Source organism: Panulirus ornatus, chromosome 73 (genome assembly GCF_036320965.1).
Source record: "Panulirus ornatus isolate Po-2019 chromosome 73, ASM3632096v1, whole genome shotgun sequence".
In the NCBI taxonomy this organism is placed as follows: Eukaryota; Metazoa; Arthropoda; class Malacostraca; order Decapoda; family Palinuridae; genus Panulirus; species Panulirus ornatus.
In genome coordinates this window covers 5,263,145-5,289,365 of record NC_092296.1, presented here as the reverse complement: position 1 = coordinate 5,289,365, position 26,221 = coordinate 5,263,145, and the positions used below count along the sequence as shown (strand labels likewise).

General features: G+C 46.2%; 1 protein-coding gene across 8 annotated transcripts in view; it reads left to right on the top strand.

Annotated features, from left to right (window-relative positions):
• The first annotated feature begins 4,753 nt into the window (after window positions 1–4,753).
• Atpalpha (sodium/potassium-transporting ATPase subunit alpha) overlaps window positions 4,754–26,221 on the top strand; it is a 201,627-nt gene continuing 180,159 nt past the window's right edge. For 6 of the 8 annotated variants that reach the window (XM_071661205.1, XM_071661196.1, XM_071661194.1 and 3 more), the window contains exon 1: window positions 4,820–4,861. In XM_071661205.1, coding sequence (XP_071517306.1) covers window positions 4,835–4,861 — 27 coding nt within the window. In that variant the 5' untranslated portion in view covers window positions 4,820–4,834. Of the gene's footprint in view, window positions 4,862–26,221 lie in introns of all 8 variants that reach the window. The other 2 variants (XM_071661202.1, XM_071661200.1) reach the window with 2 other exon arrangements.

The window sequence follows — 26,221 nt, the reverse complement described above, 5'->3', positions numbered from 1 at the left end:
TAAGATTGTGAAGATGAACGGAGAAGTGATGGAGAATTTCGCAGGAGTTTTAAGATGAGCGACACCATAGGTGTAAGAGGATATCGTATACAGCCAATGTCGTTTTTTAGACTGACACAGGAGAGTTCAGAGAGAGAAATGGTTGGGTGAATTGTGTACATTCTTGGACTGTCAGAAAGTCTTTGACGCTATCCCACACAGAAGATTGATAAAAAAAAAAGGTAGGTTCTCAGGATCGTGTGTGGGACAGCGCGTCCCCCATGACCCAGCTTCGGAACCATTATCTTTTTTATTTATTCATTCATTTATGTAAATGACTTGCTTCAGAATAAAGTCGGTCATGCCTGAATCTTTTTGCTGATGATACCAAAATGATTCAGGAAATGCAGCGTAGCAAGGATGCAACATATTGCAAAAAGACATGTGGTTGGTCCGCTAGAGGGAGTGGAGGACGGTGCGTGGCACTCGAATGGAGGAGATAAAGTGACGTCTATGTGGCTCACTAGGGCAACATTATCGCACTACAAAGCTACATTATCTCGACCAGGTAGGGTTAACACCCGTTGAGTTTAGGTAACATTATAATCTTAATTAGTTTGGTGGGTGTCGTATAGCCTAGTCTCGCACTCCAGTTATCATAACCTTATGGGGGCGGGGGCGCTGGTCATGTTGTCTTTATAGAGATCAAGGATGTTATTCAGGTGGGCCGATGCCCCCGAGATGTTGATGAGTGGCAGGAGGTGATGCACAAGGTAGCTGGGTAAGGCCACAGCAAGACAGAACAGTGGAGAATAATGTTACATAAGAGGGACAGAGAACAGGAGACCTGATGGTCAATAATGAGGTTGTCTAAACATAACTGGTAGAAAGAGTAGAACAAACAAGAAATTATTACCTTACCCACCTCTCCCTCCGGCTCAAAGTATCAACACACTTCAGAGACAATTGATCAGTCAGTTGGTGCAAGGAAGGTCAAATAATACCCCTAGAGAATAGACGAAGAGAGGCGTTTGTATTGCAACCGTTCGTTTAAGATGCATCAGCCATTTCCCACAGCTAACGCGGGAAAATACGGAATTGTCCATTATTCGAATTTTAAATTCCAGAACGACGTCATGTTGACCTAAGGTCAGTCTTTTAATTTTCATGTTTATGATCGGGATTGTGTTGACACGGCCGCCTGGCCGGGAGGCGGCACAGGCTCCAATCCATCAATCTCCAGCCAGCGATCATGAACAATCCACTTTAAGAGACCCAACGTTGACTCGATTCGCAGTTTGGCGCTCAGGATAATTTTCATGTTTTTTTTTTCGATGTTCTTGAAGCCAATTTACGTGTTGTGATCACCGTGTTTGGCGAGTGTATTATTGCCTGGGCTCCAAGTCGTTATTACAGTTTCATATTTAGTATTAAGGATGGTGAAGGCAGAGGGGTGATTGCTTTACACATCAGGAAAAGGATGATAAAGGGAAAATTAAACTGTATAAATTCTTTTATGTGGCCAAAACGAAAAGAATCTAAATGAATGAGATACGTTCGAATGCTCTCTGTGGACAAGAAGAAAATTTGTTACAATAAGGAGGAAGCTAAGATAATGCCTGACTAGAATAAACTCATTCTGAGTTTATGACTTTGTTCTATAAACTCAATTTAGACTAATGAAATTGTCAGGCGAAGAGATGAGTTCTTTATTGGTCGACAGGGAAGTTAATTCAGTATGAACTGGTCGATACGGAAGATGATCCAGTATAAACTGGTCGATGAGGAAGATAATCCAGTATAAACTGGTCGATGAGGAAGATAGTCCAGCATGAAGTGGTCGACACGGGAACATATTTTGTGGAAAGTGTGTCTATATGTATGTCTGTATCACGTGTGTCTGGGGGTCTGTGCCTCTGTCACGAGTTGGGCATTTGTGTCTGTCATATTTCAGGTCCCAGTGTATCTGTATCTGTCATTCAAGGTGTCATATCTTTCACCGTCTGGCATATGTCATGTCTGCGTCATTCAATTTTTTGTTTTATTTTGGCAATTTAGTCTCCGGATTGTATGTCCCTGATGTAAACTTTTTACGTGTTAAAATTCCCAATACTTTTTCCTCCAGTTGTGGGTAGAGAAGGGGTTAAGAGTGCTTGATGAAGGTGACTTCGGGAGTTGAAGACGCTTGCTGAAGAGGAGCGGAGGGTTGACAAAGGCCAGTGAAGGGCTGAAGGCCCTTGATGGAGGGCGTGGAGGGCCTGACGCAGAACGGAATGGTTAAAGAGGGTTCTGGTGAAGGCTTGGAAGGGTTGAGGACGATTGACAAAGGGGCAGTGAAGGGCTGAATTCTTGTCGAAGAGCAATATAGAGTTGATGATGGGCAGTGAAGGCACTGAGGACAAATGATGAAGGATTGTGATGACAGACGGAGGGTTGAAGATTAATGATGAAGGATTGTCATGACAGACGGAGGGTTGAAGATTAATCCTGAAATACTCAGACCGCAACGCCCCCCCCCCCCTTTCCCCCCTCAGCGAGGGCAAGAGGGTGGTAAAGACCAAGAGGTCAGTAAAGACCAAGTTGATGACGGAGAAACATTGGCTTCAAGCCCCTAATTGTCTGGTGTGAGGAGGCTCCAAGACGGGCCATCAGCTGGCGAGGACCTGGTGAGTGGAGGGCGAAGTGGAGCACTGGAGTGGAGAGGTGGGTGGAGGAGAGTGGAATGCCTGAGGATGGAGCGAGGAAAAACTGAATGGACATATTAGGTGGAGACGTGAGTGGACGCTTGGTAATGGGATGAAGTGGATGAATTGAGTGTATGACATCAACTGGAGTGGAGGACTTGTGTGTCTGGAAGTCTGGATGGGTAACAGAGATGGCTGTGTGTGGGACTCGAGCTGACGTCTTGTGGGACTCGAACTGACGTCTTGTGGGACTCGAACTGACGTCTTGCGGGACTCGAACTGACGTCTTGTGGGACTCGATCTGACGTCTTGTGGGACTCGAACTGACGTCTTGTGGGACTCGAACTGCCATTTTGTGGCTACATTGAGCGGGTCATATGAAGTAACGCGGAAGTCATCACAAGCATGTTGACTGATCTAATTATTATTGACCGCCTCTACCAACATTAATGTTTACTCTCTCTCTCTCTCTCTCTCTCTCTCTCTCTCTCTCTCTCTCTCTCTCTCTCTCTCTCTCTCTCTCTCTCTCTCTCTCTCTCTGGGTGGTAGGGAGCCCACGATCAAGCAGGTATATTGCCGGTACAACCTCCTGGTTATCGGGAGTGTTAGCACCGGGCTGCGCAGGGAGATTACACTTCATTGGCTATCAAGTATCACTCCTTTGGCCCAGGTGTCTGAGCCCCCCCCCCCCCCCTGTAGTTGCACAGGAGCGTATCGTGTGGTTACCCATTAACCCAGACCCCCATTTCTCAGCCCATCACTACCACAAACAGACAAGTTGAACACCGACGGAGAGTGCGAAGGTCCATTTCACGGGGGAATGAAACACGGTAAGTTCCCAAGTGCACTTTCGTGTGATAATCACATCATCAGGAAAGATACAAGAAAGAAATATAACAGTCAGTTGATATACAACGAAGAGACGTAGCTAGGACGCCATCAACAAGATATATATATATATATATATATATACCCCTGGGGATAGGGGAGAAAAAATACTTCCCACGTATTTCCTGTGTCGTAGAAGGCGACTAAAAGGGGAGGGAGCGGGGGGGCTGGAAATTCTCCCCTCTCGTTTTTTTTAAATTTTCCAAATGTAGGAACAGAGAATTGGGCCAGGTGAGGATATTCCCTCAAAGACCCAGTCCTCTGTTCTTAACGCTACCTCGTTAATGCGGGAAATGGCGAATAGTTTGAAAGAAAAAAAAAAATATATATATATATATATATATATATATATATATATATATATATATATATATATATATATATATATATTAAGCGGGAGGAAGGGCTTGGATATGTTGAGTTGGTCATTGTTGGCATAGAGGAGTTAGGCAAGAGGGGCACCTTTAAATGTCTCTGGCTGGCTGGTCGATTACTGAACGCGGGTTCGGATCCCTGTGTTGTGTGAGGGGGTGGGGGGCACACAGTAGTTATTCTCTGTGTCGTACACTTCCACTCTTGCACATGTGGGGGTTTATAAGTGAATATCTATAAGTAGAATAAGTGGGATCCATTACGACGGAAGAGTAGGGTTGAGTGGGGGGGGGGAGGGTTAGGGAGCTGGGATTGTACTGTAGCCTTGGGGTTGGGGGAACGATAGCATGAGGGGGGGGGGGGTAAAGGGTTTCCGCGCTCTGCAAATGTAGGTCATTAGCCAGACTCGTTCCTCCCCTCTCAGCCCTATTGCTCATTCTGCCATATTGCTCATTCTGGCTTCCCAATATGTCAGGAAAGCATGAGAGATACACTCTCTCATGTGAGGACATCAGCAACTCAGGTGTAAACAAGTTCCTTCATCGTCTAAATAACATTTTGGCAGACTGATGTGACTTTTCAAACCTCATTAGGTCATTATTCTCCCCGAACAAAGGTAAAAAAAGAAAGTTAATTGGATTTTAAGCTGTTTTGTTATCATTTTGATCAAACTGATCAGCCAGCTTTTGTTCTTTGAAAACTAGTTTGTTGTGGATGATGATATATATATATATATATATATATATATATATATATATATATATATATGGTACACGGTGTAAGCTTTGCTGTAGAACGAGTCGATAATTCAGTAGAGTTGAACTTGGCGCTGGGGGGGAGCGGCGCCTGCTCGCGAGCCGCTCATCACGTGATCCGTGACGTCACTCTCCCTCTTTCCTCTGGCCTGGGTAATGGCGACTAAAGGAATGGCGGCGGAAGTAAGTACAAATTCGATTGTTATTTCTGTCATCTTCCTCCCCGTGTCTCTGTGTGTGGGTAGGGCGATCGCCAAGGAAATATTCTGAAGATCCGTCGGCTGGTGTGCGTCAGGAGGCTAACGGCTTAAAATGGAGGATATTTCTTTTGCGTGGCGACGCAGCCTGCCTGCTGCTGGCCCTAGCCGTCGTCTGCTAGCATCGGCCAAGTGCAACAACCGCTTTCTCTGGGCGTCTGGGATTATCCGTTAATGCAATACGTGGCCGCGTCATCACGGCGAACAGCACGACGGGCCGTAGGGAGATGGAGATAACTGCCTTATCGTCGCTTTGCCGCGATAAACAATTGAGGGGGTTGGGGAAGGAGGGGGAATTGAGGGGGGGTGAGGGGAAACTGGTGTTTAAAACAGCTGATTAAGTTGGGGGGATCAGCTGATGGGGAGGGGGGGCTGGTGTGGGTGGGGGGGACCAGAAAGTTGACAGGTACCGCCAGCCGCGGACAGGAAATAAACAAGCTGTAATGGATGGCAATTCGACCATAACCACCAGTGATATATTAAGAAATAGGCTTGATGTATCCTATTTTTGCTGCTGTTATTAGGGAAATAGGGAAGTACAGTGTGTAATCTGTCTGTAATATGGGAAATGAAAGTAATCGTCAGACAGCGAGTGATCAGTTACGCAATTCCTGCAGGGAGTGCGGGGGGGGGGGGGGGGTTGTCATCCTGCCAAAAGTAGTCGTACTGCTGGATCTTATGCGTTTTTTCGGTGTTTTCCGGTAGTTTAGGTATATAATGGCTGGGTCATTTAGCACTTTGTGTGACACATGTTCATCTGAAGGGGTGTCACTTAGGCTCAAGGGTGACGAGTGAAGGAATATGGTCAAGTCATTTATTCATATATTTTTTCTGTGTGATGTGGTCGTCTTGAACCAGTGGTTACTCGGATGGTCGATCAAATGTAACCTTTGTACTATGACTTTAGCCCCAGTGAGCCTGAAGTACATAAAGCGTATAACTACACAAAAAATTTAGTGAAGGAATTATTGGAACTGTGTAACTAAAGGTCATACATATAATATCTTTTGAAACAGTTGCTCGTAATATATGTTTCATACGTCCACATTAAACAATACCCTACCATTCTGTCGAAGTAACAGGTAACCACTCCACAGCCTACTTTGAACTTCACACGATGGCTGTCCTGGTAACTTAGAAGTTATTAATGTGTGGCTTATCATGTTGTACAGGGCTTCGGTACCCGTAGTACAGTAAACACAGGGCTATAATTGCATTATGTAGGTCTGACATTATGTTTCTAATGCCTTAAGGTCTTATAGCCTGGACCAGACACTTCCAGTCTGCCAAGTGGTCTTGTAATTAGGATGGGGGTCGATATCTGACCATTATGAGTACCATTTGTTGGGAGATATAATATATATATATATATGTGTGTGTGTGTGTGTGTGTGTGTGTGTTCCTATGAGTTGCGTGGATTCATAAGAATATAAATGATCACGCGCAAAGTTGTGATCCTTTCCAATATATATGTACATATATAAATTGGTTGGAAGTGTAAAGTGGGACAAGAACAGTGTTAGCATTATCCCTGTTCCACATTGATATTACTGTAATGTGGTAGAGGGACAGGGTTAGCGTTACTTCCGTTCCATCAAGTGTGTTTCTGTGCCGTGGAACAGGGACAGTGTTGGCGCTAGTAGTTACCGTTCCATCAGGCGTGTTACTGTGCCGTGGAACAGGGATGATGTTGGCGCTAGTACTGTTCCACCAGGCGCGTTACTGTGCTATGGAACAGGGATAATGTCGGTGGTTTACTACTGTTCCATCCTCACTATAACGGAACAGGAATTATAGACCAGTTGAGACTTATTAATGCTTGAGAGTGCGTTACGGCCTTTATGACATAGTGTTACCAACTTCATGGCACCGTTACCATATTCTTTGTCGATGTTACTGGCCTCCTAACACCGCGTTACTAGATCTTGTGATACGTTACCACACTTATGATGCCGTGTTACCAGCTTCATGACACCGTTACCATAATCTCATGACACGTTACCAGACTCATGTCAACGTGTTACTAAGAGATATGACACCTTTTACAAAACCCCCTTTTTTTTTTTTTTTGATTTCCCATGGTTGTTACACTGTGTTACCACCGCTGTGATACCATTTACATCACATTTGTTACCACACTTATGGCGCCTGTTACCACGCCGTTACAACCTCGTGTTATAACTTATGACACCTGCTACCACACCATAACACCTATGTAACCAGACTTACGTTCCCATGTTACTTATAAACTTAAACTTTAAGTAATTACCATAGTCCATAATTTTGCTTCAAAAATATTATGCTGTATGTGTTGTGCCCAACCTAGCATGTTGTACAACGGGTGTGTGTTGCTCTGTACAAATATACAGGAGACGTACCATAGTGGCGGTATGCAAATGACCAGTGTGGGGTCCCGTAAGGCGTCATTAATCACCTTGTTTCTCCTCCATGATGGAATTTGGTCATTGAACAACACCTTTGTAATTGCCACATAACTTTGCCTCAGTAGGTCAAGGGGTAAAGGTCAGAGGTTAAGGTCAATGTGGGTTAGTGTGTGATTCTGGGGTTCACTTGTTATGTTACTGAACACATATCTCCCCAGTCCTTATTATTATTATTATTATTATCATTATTATTATTATCATTATTATTATTATTATTATTATTATTATTATTATTATTATTATTATTATTATTATTATTATTATTATTATTATTATTATTATTATTATTATTATCATTATTATTATTATTATTATTATTATTATTATGATGATGATGATGATGATGATGATGATGATGATTAGTATGAACTTTAACCTTTATTGTTTGATGAGTTTGTTAGTCTCGTTCATCAAAGTCAGGCGTTTTGATGGTTTCGTTTGTAATGAGGGATTTATATTTATCAAAAAAAGCTTGTGCTTCACCCTTAGGGCCGGGGCCTCCCTGTTGTTAAGGGACGACCTTACCCTTGGAAATCAAGGGTAGACCCTATGGGGAGAGGAGACAGGGGGTGTACAGAAAAGGGCAAGGGGCCTTAAGGGTTAGCTTGGAGGGCCTTAGATACAGGGGGTGAACCCTGTGGGAAGCATTGTGGCCTTCAGTCAAAGGCATGAGGGCCGGCCCTTAGGAAAGGGAAGGAGCCTTAAGGGGTTGCAAGAGCCCTAGGGAATAGACAGGAGCCAGAAGTAGGATAGAGGATAGGGGCCACAGGAGAGGATAGGAGCCACACAGGAGGGGATAGGAGCCACACAGGAGAGGATAGGAGCCACACAGGAGAGGATAGGAGCCACACAGGAGGGGATAGGAGCCACACAGGGGAGGGCAGGACTCACACGGGCCCCAGCGGCGGGAGAGCCACCCATGAGCTCGTGCCGGCCAGCACGACGCGTCGCTTCAGTTTTAAAGTTGATGGTTCAGGAGTGGGCGGCCGAGCGGCCGGGCCAGCAGCGGGCCAGTAGGGGCCGGGCCAGCAGCGGGCCAGTGGGGGCCGGGCCAGCAGCGGGCCAGTAGGGGCCGGGCCAGCGTACGGTTCACAGCCACACGTACTCCCCCTGCCCCCGCGCCAGCTGCCTGGCACTGGCCGGATAGCTCTTGTTGTCCCGTGTTAGCTGTCATGTTAGCTGCCTCTTACCTCCTGCTTGGCTTGTTAACTTATTGTTAAGCCATGTTAGCTGTCGTTTTAGCTGCCTCCTGCTTGGCTTGTTTAGTTTTTGTCCGATGTTATCTGTCGTTTTAGCTGACCTCATGCCTCCTGCTTAGCTTGTTAAGCTTTTGTTGCCTCATGTTAGCTGTCGTTTTAGCTGCCTCCTTCTTGGCTAGTTTAGCTTTTGTTACCTCATGCTTAGCTTCTTTAGTTCATGTCCTATGTATGCTGCTGAGTTAGCTGTCGTATTAGCTGCCTCATGCCTCCTACTCTGCTTCTTTAGCTTTTTGTACCACTATTAGCTGTCGTGTTTGCTACTCCTTACGTCTTGCTTAGCTTTAGATTTTTGTTGTATCTTGTTAGCTGCCTCTTGCTTTGCTGTCTTCTTATCTTACTTCATGCCTCTTGCATGGCTTTATTAGCTTTTGTTCTTCTATGTTATCACTTAGCTTTAACTTAGCTTCTTGGGTCTCCTTTGTCTATTGCCTGTCATTTGTTCTCTTAGCTGTTCCCTTTAAGCTGTTACCTGTTCTGTCGCCTGATATTTTGAGCTGTTATTTGCTCTTTCTTTACTGTAACTTGATTCGTTGTCATTTCGTATTATAGCTGTTACTTAACAAATCGTTAGCTTTCCTGTTCGCCTTTGCTTAAGAGCTTAGCTGTTGCTGTTTTAGCTGTCGGCTATTTTAGTTGTTGCTTTTCGTGTCAGGTGTCAGTAATTAATTTTCCCAGCAATCAGCTGTTCCAATAGCTTTCCTTTGGCTCTTTAGCTAACTTAGCTGCTACATAGCTCGCTACTGTTGCTACATGGCTCGCTACTGTTGCTACATGGCTCGCTACTATTGCTACATGGCTCGCTACTGTTGCTACATGGCTCGCTACTGTTGATTAGCTTCGAAGCATTTTTTATTTTTGTTAATTAGCCACCAAGCTGTTAGCTGTGCCATTAGCTTTCCCTTGCCTTGTCAGTTTTTCTTTTGCCAGCTTAGTGTTGTGGCAGGTGTTACTTAGCTTGTTAGCTGTCACTTGACATGTTCTAGCAGCTATTACTTAGCTTGTTAGCTGTCACTTGACATATATTCTGGCAGCTATGTTTGTTATGTTTGCTTTTGAAACGATGGATGATCATGCAGATGAGGCGTGGCTAAGGGTGGAGCGGACGAATCGTGCTCAAAGGATTTGGAGGGATTCTTTGTATTGTCTTGTTCTTGTGCCAGTTAAGTGTTCTGAGGGCGTCTAAGTTTTGTGTTTTGCTTCTGTGTTGATGTTTGTGGTGTAGGGAAAGTGGATGTCATGCGTGTGCCACACTCGGTGCCCAGAACAGTTCTTCATGGTGTGATCTGCAAGTGGGAAGTCGCGTGGGGAGAGACTCAGGAGACTTGGACCAACAACTGCTCCTTGTGAGACGCCATTGTAGAGGTGTGTGTTCCAGCCTTCATGAGTGACTCTAACTTGGCGTCCTGCTGAAAAGATGGTCAACCACTGTTTGTTTTTTTTCATTGTTGTGGTGGATGACGCCAAGTGTCTCTGGTGTGTGGTTGCGTCAGAGGGCAGTGTCAAATGCTTCGTTGATGTCCGTTGCCACTTGTATCTTGCGGGAAGGAGGCTGTGTGGTTGGTTGAAGCTGTGTATTGTGTGAGGTTTGCGTGGTGTTTGGTGGCCAAGAGAATTCGGTCTGATGCCATTTTGTGTGGGTGAGAGTAGGGTATTTTGTGTGGGTGAGGGTAGGGTATTTTGTGTGGGTGAGGGTAGGGTATTTTGTGTGGGTGAGGGTAGGGTATTTTGTGTGGGTGAGGGTAGGGTATTTTGTGTGGGTGAGGGTAGGGTATTTTGTGTGGGTGAGGGTAGGGTATTTTGTGTGGGTGAGGGTAGGGTATTTTGTTGATGTTGCCTTGGATCAGTTATTTTTTTGAGAGGCGGTTTACATCATCACTGAAAACATAGGAGGAAAAAGAGGATACAAGTAGGTGGTGAAGGTGTCCCAGTGGAAGACACAGATGAGAACAAGACACAGAAGTTAGATATTGATTGATGGAAAATGAGAAAGCCAAGGGTAACGAAGGAGAGAGAGAGAGAGAGAGAGAGAGAGAGAGAGAGAGAGAGAGAGAGAGAGAGAGAGAGAGAGAGAGAGAGAAGAGTGGGGGGGTGGGAATCAGTGGAGAGTCCCTGACGCCAGAGTGACAACTTGGTAAATTGATCACGGAGCATGTGAGAGGCAAGTTATACCTTGCCTCATTGATGTATTGGAATTATTGACGGCTCAAGGATGTGTAATGGGACTTGTGAGTCAAGAGGAGGACCTGCAAGACACTGTGTGTGTGTGTGTGTGGAGGGAAGTGTTGGTGTTGAGGGCAGGAGACTGTGGCCGTTCCGCCTGGCGGCCTAACCCACAGTATATGCAGTACGTGTTGCCACATACATCGTCCCACTGATGACGTGTGTTACCTGCCCACGGCAACGCCTGAGGTGGCCAGCTTGTCGTTCGACTCCCACTTGGAGTTAGAGGATCTTGATGAGGGTCGTTCTTCTGTCTGACCTCACGAGCACGACCGTGGAGCACGACGGTACGACCGTGGAGCACGACGGTACGACCGTGGAGCACGACGGTACGACCCTGGAGCACGACGGTACGACCGTGGAGCACGACGGTACGACCCTGGAGCACGACGGTACGACCCTGGAGCAAAACTGTACGACTCTTAGGTACGATGGCTCGACGTTTTGACTTGACCCTTATGAGGGGTCGGGTCTAAGAACAGGCTATCGTACCGAAGGGTCGTACCGTCCCGCTTAAGGAACGTACCGTCGTGCTCCAGGGTCGTACCGTCCCGCTTAAGGAACGTACCGTCGTGCTCCAGGGTCGTACCGACCCGCTTAAGGAACGTACCGTCGTGCTCCAGGGTCGTACCGTCGTGCCCAAGGGTTTGTACCATAGTGCCCAAGAGACGTACCGTCGTACGTCGAACTATCGCACTATACGATAGTACGTCTCGAAGAAAGACCTGCGTCGTTTGTCATCAATGAGAGTAGGGTTGTTAGGGGTCTTCATGAGGGAGTGTGTGTGTGTGTCTGACGTAGTATGGTCCTCCCTGCTGAACGTCTGGGTGATCAAGTGTTATTAGTGGTATAATGACCTGGAAGCCCTTGTTTGCCTGGTTGCCACTCACGCAAATATGTTGTAGAACTAGCAGTAATCAAGGGGACTGAGTGGGGTTAGGTCTGTGTTGTGCTCTGTGAATTCATTCTTACAAAAGGAATTCTGGTAGAGATCTGGGTGGCTGGTAGGGGTCTGGGTGGCTGGTAGGGGTCTGGGTGGCTGGTAGAGATGTGGATGGCTGGTAGGGATCTGTCTGGGTGGCTGGTATGGGTCTGTCTGGGTGGCTGGTAGGGATCTGTCTGGGTGGCTGGTAGGGGTCTGTCTGGGTGGCACGTAGGGGTCTGTCTGGGTGGCAGGTAGGGAATGAGTTAGCTGGTAGCATTGTTTCTGAGTGTGTTTCACCGGGTGTTGTACGCGCCCATGGCTGCTGCTGAAAGTGACCATTTCAATCAGTGGTTGATGAGTTCCACTCCCTCGCCTTACGAGGGTTTCTGACTGCCTTGTGGGGTTGTGTGGAAGTAAGAGAGAGAGAGAGAGAGAGAGAGAGAGAGAGAGAGAGAGAGAGAGAGAGAGAGAGAGAGAGAGAGAGAGAGAGAGAGCATTACACTTAGCCTCCTCACGGTTTGCTGGGGAGCCTTGTTAACATCCACGGAAAGGAACATGGTTCGAACCCTGCTATGATAGGATTCGACGTGTCTGAAGGGCTGCACACACTCACACTACCTGGCGAGCCAGGTCCTGGTGAACCTGTCCACGTACCGTCGACGGATCACCTTGGAACCCTTTTTTTAGTAGGGTTCGAACCCTGGCTGAGTAAGTAAGTGCTGAGTAAGGGAATCAAAGGTGACCATCAGCCACACAGGGGCCTACCACGATCAGAAACTGATGGTAGGAAATCTTTGGCCCTATGTGTGTGTGTGTGTGTGTGTGTGTGTGTGTAATACAGTTTCTGAACATAGTTTAAAGTCCTTTAAATTGAAGTATCAGTTCAAGGGTCTCGTTCAGGTTTAGATACCTCTCATGATGATCAATGTTGTGTCTTCCTTGAGGGGGAGGTGTTGCCACGCTGTCGTCAGCAGATGTGTTGACTTGCAAGTGGCAACACTTGAGGATGGTTGTGTTCCTGTGTTGTCTAGAGGTCTTGTGTTGCTTGAGGCTGAGGACCGGCTCTATATAGAGTGTGTGTGTGTGTGTGTGTGTGTGTGTGTATGTGTCTGTGTTGCTGGTCATGTGTGTTGCACTGTTTGTGTTGCATGTGCTGGTGGTGGTGTTGTAGCTTCGTATGTATTGACTTTCTCCTACACACGTGCCATTCCCCCTCCCCCCCCCTCCTCGCGGCCCCACATAGCATTATAATGCCTGCAACCTCTCCTCCTCTGCCTTTAGGGGGAAGTATTGCCAGTATGTATCGCCAGCCTGTGCTAAAATGCCTGGGAAACGAGCATATCGTAATATCGTATATCACACACACACACACACACACACACACACACACACACACACTATATAGAGCCAGTGTATTGCAGTTTACTTCAAAGCTTGTAGTTTACCTCAGGAATTGATAGCGGCCCATAACTGCTGTCAGCAGTATACTCTTTGAACGTACAGTATACCCCGAGTCTTCAGTATACCCCAGAGGCTTGTAGAACATACAAAGAAGACGGGAAACGCGACAGTATACCCAAGGGTTTACAGCATACCTTAGGGGGTTGGAATATACTCGAAGAATGACAGAGGGAGTGTACGTTATGTCCCACGATTATGCAGTATATTTCACTGCCCATGAGTATACCCCAAGAGGCTGTTATGATATTTCAGGCCTGAAGTATACCTCAGGCACCACAAGTCTACTGCAAAATTCTGTTGATAACACTCCATGATCATAGAATACCCTCACTGAGGCTTATATAGTATGTCTTAGTATTGTGTGGTTTACTTGTAGAACCTGTATAGTATGTCCTGTGATCTTGTAGTTTACCTTAAGAACCGCTGTCTCTGGAATAGGGTCATTCTTGTTATTGTCTGGGGTCATGTACAGGGCAGTAACGAGTGGATTGCGATGAACTGGTGATTGTCATGTTCGTAACTGGCATGAGACAAGACAGGGGCGTCCTAATCATGTCATTTAACTGGCCCTGTTAACTGGAGAACTAGACACGGCGTGCGTGTCCTTATAATTGATCGTAATTAGGACCAAGCAGTTCATCAATTACCTCTATGATTAAACCATAGCAAAGCATCTAATTGCCCCCCCCCCCCTTCCTTTTTGGGGAACGATTCATATTGAGGTTTCACTCTGGGATGAAATGGTCATTAGGCGTTCACCAAACACTTGTGTAATTACAAGCAAATTGTCTGTAATTTGACCTAGACAACACAAGCACTCTCCATACAAGGACGATAATTCTATGCTAATGAGAGGTAAAGGTCACAGGTGATTAAAGGGGGGAACCATTGTTTACCCCTCAGTCATGTGTAGTTAGGTGGTACTAACAGGGTAGGTAGGTGTGGTAGGGTGTTTGGCACCACTGCTCATGCAGCAGGCACCCACCTCACCAAGTCTGGCAGTAGTTAGGATGGTCTGGCAACAGTGGACTGTATGGTTAGGGTCCTTATATGGCAACGCTGGCCCTTAGGGTATCCACACTTCTCTGGCATTACTGTCAGTAGTCTTAACTACTAATAAGGACATAATGGTAGAGTGACCCACTGGTGTGGCGGTGGTGTGACTTGTTTAAGAGAAGGGATGGCTTTATTTCTGGTGGCAATGTTGGGTAAGCAAGATGTAGAGTCGTATATAATTACACATTTGTACTGTACGAGGAGGGCAGCTGTTTTGTACCCCCCCCCCCCCCCCATCTGTTGAACGTCCTCTGCACACAACTTCATAGATGTGTGTGTGTGTTTGTGTGTGTGTGTGTGTGTGTGTGTGTGTGTGTGTGTGGAGTTCCTCATGCGCTGGATGAGTACCTTTAACCCACACAGATGCCTGGACAACCAACATGATTCAGTCCCTCAGTGTGAGATAAGAAATCGCTTCTTATCAAGGAGGAACCACATGACTGGTGTGGATATACAGGAGTCCTCCCTCCCCCCCCTCTCTCTCTCTCTCTCTCTCTCTCTCTCTCTCTCTCTCTCTCTCTCTCTCTCTCTCTCTCTCTCTCTCTCTCTCTCTCTCTACCCCAGAACTCTGCATAACTTATGGTCGTGGGAGGCTGGCTTGTGGTGTTGGGGGAAGGGAGGGTGTAGTGGGGGGGGGGTGTAATCAGGTCATAAGTCTCAAGGCTTGGAGGAGGGTGGTGGGGGGGGGTTGGAGGGAGGGAGGGGGGGGGAGGGGAGGCAGGTCTGGGTAATTGGAAATAACTTGCTTATGTTGGAGGTATGATGAAGACGCAGCGTACCTTGTCCCCTCCTCCTCCTCCTGCTGTACAGATGGGTTATTAACGAGGCGAGGACACAGAGGTGAGACATAGAGTTAGGTTAGACAGGATAGTGACCGTGAATCGTAGCTGTGTACGAAGGTGTAGAAGGCTCCTTGATGGCACAAAATGTCCAGGTGCCGGAGCCCCACGAGTACATTACAAATCCTTCCCTCTGTACTGCCCAAAGACGTGATGACAAGTAGGTAATTACACACTCCTTCTTTGGCATTTCCTCACAGGACGGGCTCCTCAACCCTACTGCCCCAGCCTGGGTTTACGTCAACTCACGTGTGTAAACATGGCTTTCGTCCACACTTGTGACAAACATGACTGACTATCGAAGTAACAGCGGCTGTTAAGTAGCGACAGATGTGCGTGTTTACTGGTCGTTAAAGTGTGTGTCATTGCCTGTTTAGAATGATCTATTTGAACTGGACATAGAGGAAGTGTATGCACTCATGCGTGTGTGTGTTTGTGTGTGTGTGTGTGTGTGTGGTGAGTGCGTTAGCGTGAGAGATCAGAGTGCGTTGCTAGAGAGTGAGGGTGTCTACGTCAGCCAAGATTCAAGGAAGGGTCAGGAGGAGGGAAGGAGGGAGGGAGGGACGAGGTGCAGGAAGCTGGCTGGCTGGCTGGCTGGCTGGAGGGACGAGTGTTTGGTAATGTTGTTGTCGTCCCCAGACCACGAGGAACGGAGGAACGGAACGGCCATCACATCAACCCACCCACACACCCTCCCTCCCTCTCCCTCTCCGTATGTAAACCTCAGCTTCTCCCTACGAGAAGCTGACCTCGTGAAGCGGAGGCAGCGGCTTCAGTAGCAGCCCTGATGGCTGATAGGCGGGCATCAAGTCTGTGTGGCGCTCTGTGCCACACCACACACAGCAGCGAACCCTGACGAAGGACGTGGACGAATACACTCCCACCTCGCTCTTCCCCTCTCTCTCCTCCTCCTCCTCCTCACACCATCCCAACATCATAAAGCAAGTGGCTCACATCCCGAACACATCCCGTATCCCAAGGACCCCCCCCCCCATAAACGCACTTACGAGATACTCGTAAAAAGCAGCCACACACCAGCCACACCCCTCACCATGCTCCCCAGCCACACACCAGCCACACCCCTCACCATGCTCCCCAGCCTCACACCACCACCACACTCCCCTCTGTCCCCCCCCCCACACACTCCCTCTTGTCCTCTCCCCGCTCCCTCGTGTCCTCTCCCCACGTACTCTTGTCCTCTCCTTCGGGGAATCCGTGGGGAGCCAACCGCAGACCCACCCTTCCATTCCACAGACACTTGAGGCAGTGTTAACCAAGAAATGTTAACCATGCAGTATTAACTAAAGTTATCCAGGCAGTATTGGTCAGATGATGTTAACCGGGTAAAGTTAACCAGACAGTATTAACCAGGCAGTTATAACTAGGTTATGTTAACCAGGCATTGTTAACAATGTAATGTTAACCAAGCAGTTATAACTAGGTTATGTTAACCAGGCATTGTTAACAATGTAATGTTAACCAGGCAGTTGTAACTAGGTTATGTTAACCAAACATTGTTAACAAGATAATGTTAAATTGGCAGTTGTAACTAGGTTATGTTAACCAGACAGTGTTAATCATACAGTAATAAGTAGGTAATGTTAACCAGGCCATATTAACAAGGTAATATTAACCAGACAATGATAACAAGGTAATATTAACCAGGCAATACAAACAAAATGTTAACCAGGCAATATTAACCATGTGATTTGCAGTTCCATTTAACGGGTTCATTATCTAACTGTTACCATTCCAGTTAATGAGGTCGAGGTTAATTACTCTTCAAATTAGGAGGTTCGTTAATAATCATTAATCCATAATTGGGGTTGTGAATGACTATTGCTCAGGTGAAGGAGGTCATGGATAGTTAGTGGTGATCTACACGAAAGTCATGGATAACTACCGTTCAAGTGAACGAGCTCATTGGGTACTTAGGGCTGAATTTAACAAGCCTGCGGTTAATTAATGTTCAAGTTAACGGGGTCGATGGTTATTACCGCTCATAATAACGAGGTCATAAGTAACTACTGTTCAGGTTAATGGCTTTTAGGTAATTGCTTCTAGAATTACCGGGTGGGGGGGGGGGTGTAATGCACAGCTCCAATTACCAGTCTTGGCTAACGATCGCCATGTTAGAGGGCAGTACACATGTAACAAGGTCGTGGGACGGTAAATAGTTTTAACGAATACCTTTTGGGAATTAATAGGTTTAATGATTACCTTGTGGTGATTAATGATTTTATTGATTACGTTTTGGTAATTGATAGTTTCCATGATTACCTTTTGGTAATTTGATAGTTTCAGTTGTTACATTTTGGTAATATAATAGTTTTTATGATTACCTTTCGGTATTTTGATAGTTTCAGTTATTACATTTTGGCGATTTGATAGTTTTGATGATTACCTTTTGGTAACTGATAGTTTTAATGATTACCTTGAAGTATCTAATGTTTATTCTGTAGTTGTGAGGATTGAGACAAGGGTACGGAGGCAGGAGGAGCAATACAGTGCTTTAATGGGTACGGAGGCAGGAGGAGCAATACAGTGCTTTAATGGGGAGAGTCAGAGGTAATTTGGCTCAACGGTTAGATGCTTCTGATGGAGCAAGGATTCGGCATAAGCGAGTTGAAGTTGGAGGGTTCCAATGGTACTGTTGTAAATGTGGGTTCCAATGGTACTGTTGTAAATGTGGGAAATGTGGCTAGTCATTCCGCTGGAGAGGCGTATGACTGCCAAGTCTCATGGAGCTTCTACAGGAGAGGCGTAATGAGTCTGTGAGTTAGTGGTCGGTTGCCATTTGTGTGGTTTGGTGCAGGAGGGCGTGGCCGTAGGTTCCCTAATTCTAACCACCTTTCATGCTAGGCGGTGGTGGTGGTGTCTCACGTGACTCCTGCAGAAGGAAGATGAGGCCCCACAAAGCATTGCCAGAAAAGTAAGAATCCTGGAGTCACATGACGGGGCTGCTATTAAAAGGAGAATCGTCATGGTCTTGCTTCACACAACGGACGCGTCCAGACGCCATGGGCAGCTTGGCGTCCAAGATCCAATGTTTGCAGTAAGTCTTCATGAGGCAGGTTGACCTGCTTCGTGTGATACAGGTGGTGGTGGCTGCAGCGTTGTCCATGTACAGCCTGGGAACCTGCCATTCTGCGGATGGTAACGGCAGAACGAGTGCAGGCCAGGGAGATAATGACGGTCTCTTGGGAACTATACAGGATCGTTCGCTGGTGGGAGACCCCATGAAGCAGGTCCCTCTGCCGTTTACGATCGAATATGTCCACGTGCTGAATTCTCTGACGTGTGGTAAATCAAGGTCACGTGAGGTCACACGAGGTCACTGCCAATTGCTAGGTGATTACACCGGGCCGGTTGCGGTGTCTGGGTGTGGCCGACTTTCTGACTGATATAGTCACCACGTCTATATAGGACATGAATAGTGAATTAGAACGAGCCGCCTCAAAGTTAATGGGGTATCATTGGATGATCCACGGGCAAGTTATAGAGGTCATTAATGATTATCGAACTGATCAAGAGGATGATCATCTATAATTCTCGAACAAATTAACGAAATCGAGAAAAAATATGGGACAAGTTGACCTGATGGTCGTGGGTGATGACCTAACTTGTGAACTGGGGTCATGTTGTCATACTGAAGATGAAGAGGTTGTAGATGATTACTGGTTGGATAAAGGTCTTTAATCATTGCTATTCATGTTAATGTCGACTCTAAGAACATCGTTAGATGACTGCTAATAAACTTGATGGGTTTCAGGTAATGTTACATGAGTTGTTCTGTTACTTCTGTACTGCCGTGTAACTTAAGGTTTTCCTGTAGACAGTGATGGGGATTATGGACAGTGGTGTGGACTGTAGACTGTAGTGTGTACTGTAGACAGTGGTGTGAACTGTAGACAGTGGTGTGGACTGTAGACAGTGGTGTGGACTGCAGACAGGGGTGTTGACTGTAGACAGTGGTGGGGTTTGTGGCAGTACGAGACCTGAAACTGGGCACATGGCTAACAGATTCGGAGGAAAGACAAGACCTGAAGTGGGAACTTGGCCACCTCGACCTTGACTCCCACCTTGTCTTCGACTCCTCTCACCCGGTCTTCCAAACCTCCGATCCTCATTTTCCCTTTGTCATCTAACCAGCCCCTCCATCTCTTCTTGATTCTCTATCCATCTCCCAATTCTATCCATTTTTCACCCTTATTTCCTCTATCTAGAGAGGCCCTCCATCCATCTAGTCTCTATCCTCTAGCCACCTCTTCTGTACGTCGTGTTTTACTGATAAAAGATATATACTACATCACTCCTTTGACTACCTTGAACAGGCCCTCAGTCATCTATCCACTCTCCGGTCCCTCTATCCCTCTTGTTTTAGTGGGGACGGGAGACTTTCTGTCCACTTTCATGATTACCTTCAGCCAAGGAACGATGACTTCATGATTGATCCCTGAAGGGGGCCCACTCGACGTGTGTGTGTGTGTGTGTGTGTGTGTGTGTGTGTGTGTGTGTGTGTGTGTTTTGATCATCCTTGTGAGAGCTTGTTATAAAGCATTCGAGGCACTATAGTCGATCCAAGAGCACAATATAAGCTGTATAGGGACTATAGAAAGTCTTCAGAGCGTTTAGATATAGTTTCATGATGACCAAAATGGTTTTAAGAGCTTTATAGATACCATAAAAGGTTTTGAAGAGCATTTTGATAGAGCAGTATAGGCACTTTGAAATACTGTAAGAGCAGTTTGAGTGGCTGTAAGGGCACTTTATAAGGCTTATGATAGAACTCTTTAAGACATGTTGAGCCTCAATAAGGCTTTAAGAGTACTTGATAAAGCTTTGATAACGCTCTAAGGCTTATGAGAGCTGTCTTTAGAGCATTAATAAGGTTTTAGGTGTCAAGTAAAGGCTTTTAAGTTGCTTTATAAGGCTTGAAAAATAGTTTGCATGGCTTTAAGTACACTTCATAAGACTCCCAGAGCATTCTATAAGGCGTGAAGAGAACTCTATAAGGTTTAGGAACTTTCGGGTGTTTTAAGAACTCTTAAAAAGACTTTAAGAACATTTCATGAGGCTTCAGGTGCACTTTATAAAACTTTGAGTGCATTCTATTAGGCTTCAGGTGCACAATATAAGGCCTCAGGATGTCCTTTATAGTTTTTTTTTTTTTTTTATGACGCCACACGAGCATTGTGTAATATTACTTGGGCATGATGTAAGGTCCTCATTGTTCATGTGACAAAGCCCTTGGGAAATCCACTTGATTGGCCTTACACACACACACACACACACACACACACACACACACACACATATATATATATATATATATATATATATATATATATATATATATATATATATATATATATATATATATATATATATATGCTTTCCTGCCACAGGATCCCCTTCTATGGGGCTCCCGCACCACTCAGTAAGTCGTCCACGTCCACTGGGCGGGATCAAGAAGTGTGTTCATGGTGTGTATGTGTTTGTGTGAGGCGAGTGAAGGACAGTGGATATGCTGAGTCAGTTTTTGTAACGGTGGAGACGCAGACGGTGTACAGAACGCAGACAATTTGTAACTCTTACATTCCTGGGGAGTGTAGTGTCAGATGGAGATACGATAGGGTGGTGCTTAAGACAGGGCGGGAGAGGCAGTTGTTTTTACGTGCTTGTTGAGTCATTACGGTTGTTATATGGTCGTCAGTGTCTTGTTTAGAGGGGGTAGAGGGTAGTTGGAAGGATGGGGGGTAGAGGGTAGTTGGAAGGATTGGGGGGGGGGGGGGGTAGAGGGTAGCTGCAAGGCTGGGGATATGTAAGTAACGAGTTGGTGAGTGTGAGGGAAGGAGTAAGTTTCCCGTGTCTGCCCGGAGGGCTGGTGGTTGGTGCCGGTGCGGTTTGGGCGGGAGGGGGTCAAGTGCTGTGTATCGATCGGCGTAATTTGCTTCTCCCAGAATTTTGAAGTGGTAAAAGAGAATGATGTCTTGAGTTTATTCTGCAGTTTGGTGCCTTCCTTCGTCGTCCAATTAATGAGGAAGAAGATAACTCATTGAAGAAGGAATCAAGCGTACATAAACATTTCTCCGAGCCACACTAGAGAGAGGAAATGACATGACTTTTTTTTTGTTCTCTTCGCTTTGTGATGAATGTTCGTTTTCTATAATCCGGAAATGACGTGTTTTATGAACAACTCAGTGTTTTAAATGTGTTATTGATCCAAGTTCAAAAGTTCTCTTAGTCGGAATTTTGTCATCGAGATATATATATATATATATATATATATATATATATATATATATATATATATATATATATATATATATATATATATATATATATATATGAGAGAGAGAGAGACAGAGAGAGAGAGACAGACGTCGAAATGGATGAGACAAAAATCTCAAGACAGACACGTCTCTTCCAAGGGACCGGCAGAGATGTTTGATGTGGCGTCCCATAGGAAGGAAAAAGGAGAGGAGAGGGGAAGTGTGTGTGTGTGTGTGTGTGTGTGTGTGTGTGGGTGTGTGTGTGTGTGTGTGTGTGTGTGTGGGTGGGGGTGGGTGGGGGTGGGAGAATTGGATCAGTTGGTCTTGGTCTTACACCTGCTGCCGTAAGCGGGTCAGCTGGTGACCTCTTCTCCTCAGCTGTTTACATTAGCCATACGCCCACCAGAGGCGCAGGCAGGCATTGTGTAGGCTGCTAACAGCTGAACTTAACCCGGCTCTCTGTATTTTCCAGGACAGCCCGCGACCCTCTGTCTATCCCTTAACCTTAAAGTCATACCTTTTACCAGGACGCACAAGTCTCCCCCTTTAAACACTCTCTATGCCCCTCTTGTCTCGGTACTTTTAAGAACCTAACCTTATAAAGAAACTAGTTCTTTAGGTCTCCTAAAACCGTATCTGAGGAAGAAGATTTCCTTAGATATATACGTAACCACAGTCCCCCTATTTTTTTTAAATGGAATCTCGTATGCAAATGAAGACCTTCGCCGATATATAGATTTCCTGCCTCTATATGTAAAGACGTGTTATGTAAACGGACTTTCCTTCTTGTAAATGAAAAGCTTCCTCCTCCTCCTCTTGTAAATGTGCTACCTGCTCTTGTAAATTTTCTTTGAGAGTGGGAGGGGAATTTACATAAGATGGTGAGAGTGGAAATCATTATAGAATGGTGTAAATTGTGAAGTGACTCACAGGATATGTTTAGCGAGTTACAGTTGCTGTGAGTTACAGGATATGCGAAGCGAGTTACAGTTGCTGTGAGTTACAGGATATGTGTAGCGAGTTACAGTGCTGTGAGTTACAGGATATGTGTAGCGAGTTACAGTGCTGTGAGTTACAGGATATGTGTAGCGAGTTACAGTGCTGTGAGTTACAGGATATGTGTAGCGAGTTACAGTTGCTGTGAGTTACAGGATATGCGAAGCAAGTTGCGAGTTGCTGTGAGTTACAAGAGTTGTAAAGTGCGTTATGAGTTGTTGTGAGTTAGAGGATATGTGACGTGAGTTACGAGTTGCTGTGAGTTACGGGATTTCTCTCTTCTGTTGATTTTGTTGGCGTGAAGATCCTATCATTTTGGTGGTGTGACGGCTTGGTTGATTGTGACGCTGGTGATAGTGTGACGGATTGTTGTTGGTTGTGACGCTGGTGATAGTGTGACGGCTTGTTGTTGGTTGTGACGCTGGTGATAGTGTGACGGATTGTGGTTGATTGTGACGCTGGTGATAGTGTGACGGATTGTTGTTGGTTGTGACGCTGGTGATAGTGTGACGGATTGTTGTTGGTTGTGACGCTGGTGATAGTGTGACGGATTGGTTGATTGTGACGCTGGTGATAGTGTGACGGATTGTGGTTGATTGTGACGCTGGTGATAGTGTGACGGATTGTTGTTGGTTGTGACGCTGGTGATAGTGTGACGGATTGTTGTTGGTTGTGACGCTGGTGATAGTGTGACGGGTTGTTGTTGGTTGTGACGCTGGTGATAGTGTGACGGATTGTTGTTGGTTGTGACGCTGGTGATAGTGTGACGGATTGTTGTTGGTTGTGACGCTGGTGATAGTGTGACGGATTGTTGTTGGTTGTGACGCTGGTGATAGTGTGACGGATTGTTGTTGGTTGTGACGCTGGTGATAGTGTGACGGATTGTTGTTGGTTGTGACGCTGGTGATAGTGTGACGGATTGTTGTTGGTTGTGACGCTGGTGATAGTGTGACGGATTGTGGTTGATTGTGACGCTGGTGATAGTGTGACGGATTGTTGTTGGTTGTGACGCTGGTGATAGTGTGACGGATTGTTGTTGGTTGTGACGCTGGTGATAGTGTGACGGATTGTTGTTGGTTGTGACGCTGGTGATAGTGTGACGGATTGTGGTTGATTGTGACGCTGGTGATAGTGTGACGGATTGTTGTTGGTTGTGACGCTGGTGATAGTGTGACGGATTGTTGTTGGTTGTGACGCTGGTGATAGTGTGACGGATTGTTGTTGGTTGTGACGCTGGTGATAGTGTGACGGATTGTTGTTGGTTGTGACGCTGGTGATAGTGTGACGGATTGTTGTTGGTTGTGACGCTGGTGATAGTGTGACGGCTTGGTTGATTGTGACGCTGGTGATAGTGTGACGGATTGTTGTTGGTTGTGACGCTGGTGATAGTGTGACGGATTGTGGTTGATTGTGACGCTGGTGATAGTGTGACGGATTGTGGTTGATTGTGACGCTGGTGATAGTGTGACGGATTGTTGTTGGTTGTGACGCTGGTGATAGTGTGACGGATTGTGGTTGATTGTGACGCTGGTGATAGTGTGACGGATTGTTGTTGGTTGTGACGCTGGTGATAGTGTGACGGATTGTTGTTGGTTGTGACGCTGGTGATAGTGTGACGGATTGTGGTTGATTGTGACGCTGGTGATAGTGTGACGGATTGTGGTTGATTGTGACGCTGGTGATAGTGTGACGGATTGTTGTTGGTTGTGACGCTGGTGATAGTGTGACGGCTTGGTTGATTGTGACGCTGGTGATAGTGTGACGGATTGTTGTTGGTTGTGACGCTGGTGATAGTGTGACGGATTGTGGTTGATTGTGACGCTGGTGATAGTGTGACGGATTGTTGTTGGTTGTGACGCTGGTGATAGTGTGACGGATTGTGGTTGATTGTGACGCTGGTGATAGTGTGACGGATTGTTGTTGGTTGTGACGCTGGTGATAGTGTGACGGATTGTTGTTGGTTGTGACGCTGGTGATAGTGTGACGGATTGTTGTTGGTTGTGACGCTGGTGATAGTGTGACGGATTGTTGTTGGTTGTGACGCTGGTGATAGTGTGACGGATTGTTGTTGGTTGTGACGCTGGTGATAGTGTGACGGATTGTTGTTGGTTGTGACGCTGGTGATAGTGTGACGGATTGTTGTTGGTTGTGACGCTGGTGATAGTGTGACGGATTGTTGTTGGTTGTGACGCTGGTGATAGTGTGACGGATTGTTGTTGGTTGTGACGCTGGTGATAGTGTGACGGATTGTTGTTGGTTGTGACGCTGGTGATAGTGTGACGGATTGTTGTTGGTTGTGACGCTGGTGATAGTGTGACGGATTGTTGTTGGTTGTGACGCTGGTGATAGTGTGACGGATTGTTGTTGGTTGTGACGCTGGTGATAGTGTGACGGATTGTTGTTGGTTGTGACGCTGGTGATAGTGTGACGGATTGTTGTTGGTTGTGACGCTGGTGATAGTGTGACGGATTGTTGTTGGTTGTGACGCTGGTGATAGTGTGACGGATTGTTGTTGGTTGTGACGCTGGTGATAGTGTGACGGATTGTTGTTGGTTGTGACGCTGGTGATAGTGTGACGGATTGTTGTTGGTTGTGACGCTGGTGATAGTGTGACGGATTGTTGTTGGTTGTGACGCTGGTGATAGTGTGACGGATTGTGGTTGATTGTGACGCTGGTGATAGTGTGACGGATTGTTGTTGGTTGTGACGCTGGTGATAGTGTGACGGCTTGGTTGATTGTGACGCTGGTGATAGTGTGACGGATTGTTGTTGGTTGTGACGCTGGTGATAGTGTGACGGATTGTTGTTGGTTGTGACGCTGGTGATAGTGTGACGGATTGTTGTTGGTTGTGACGCTGGTGATAGTGTGACGGATTGTTGTTGGTTGTGACGCTGGTGATAGTGTGACGGATTGTTGTTGGTTGTGACGCTGGTGATAGTGTGACGGATTGTTAAAATGATAACACCAACGATCACAACTTCTTTATCTATTTATTTATTTGTTTATTTTTAACCCACCTGAAACGTAATGCATTGTCCGTCGAGTTTCGTTCCTTTTCCCGCAAGAAGTCCCGATGATGACTGGTCCTGGTGCACATACGAGAGCTGCAGAGGTTATCACTCCTGTTGACGTCCTTTATCAACTCTTATTAATCATTCATGTCATCCTGATTACATATATATATATATATATATATATATATATATATATATATATATATATATATATATATATATATATATGAAGAGGAGGTTGAGTTAGTGGACATTCCTGGTAATGATATTAAAGCCTTTATATAACTGTTTATTCGAGCATGAAATATATATGAGATCTATGCCCACTTACACCCATAGTTAGTAAAAACAGAGAGGATGGTCGTCAGCCCCACAAATGCCCACAACAATGTGCGGAAAATTCCACGGTGGAGTGTGGGCCGGGGTCACGTGATGGACGGCTGATGCCCCGCGTCCCAATTCAAGGAATACTTGGAGCAGAGGGCGGGGCTGGGAGAAGCGAGCTCCCCAGTGGCTAACCCCGGGAGATTACGCCACTGGGGAGGGAGGCAGGGCGGGGAGAGAGAGAGAGAGAGAGAGAGAGAGAGAGAGAGAGAGAGAGAGAGAGAGAGAGAGAGAGAGAGAGAGAGAGAGAGAGTGTGTGAGATGGGAGAGCGAGCCGGCTGCTTCTCACCAACCCAACCCCCCCGTCCCACAAGGTCATAACGTAGGTCCGCTCATGTTTGTCTCGAATCGTAAACAAAACAATTGCGATGCATTATTCCCTCGCCCCAGGTAAGGCACGACAAGGCTCCAG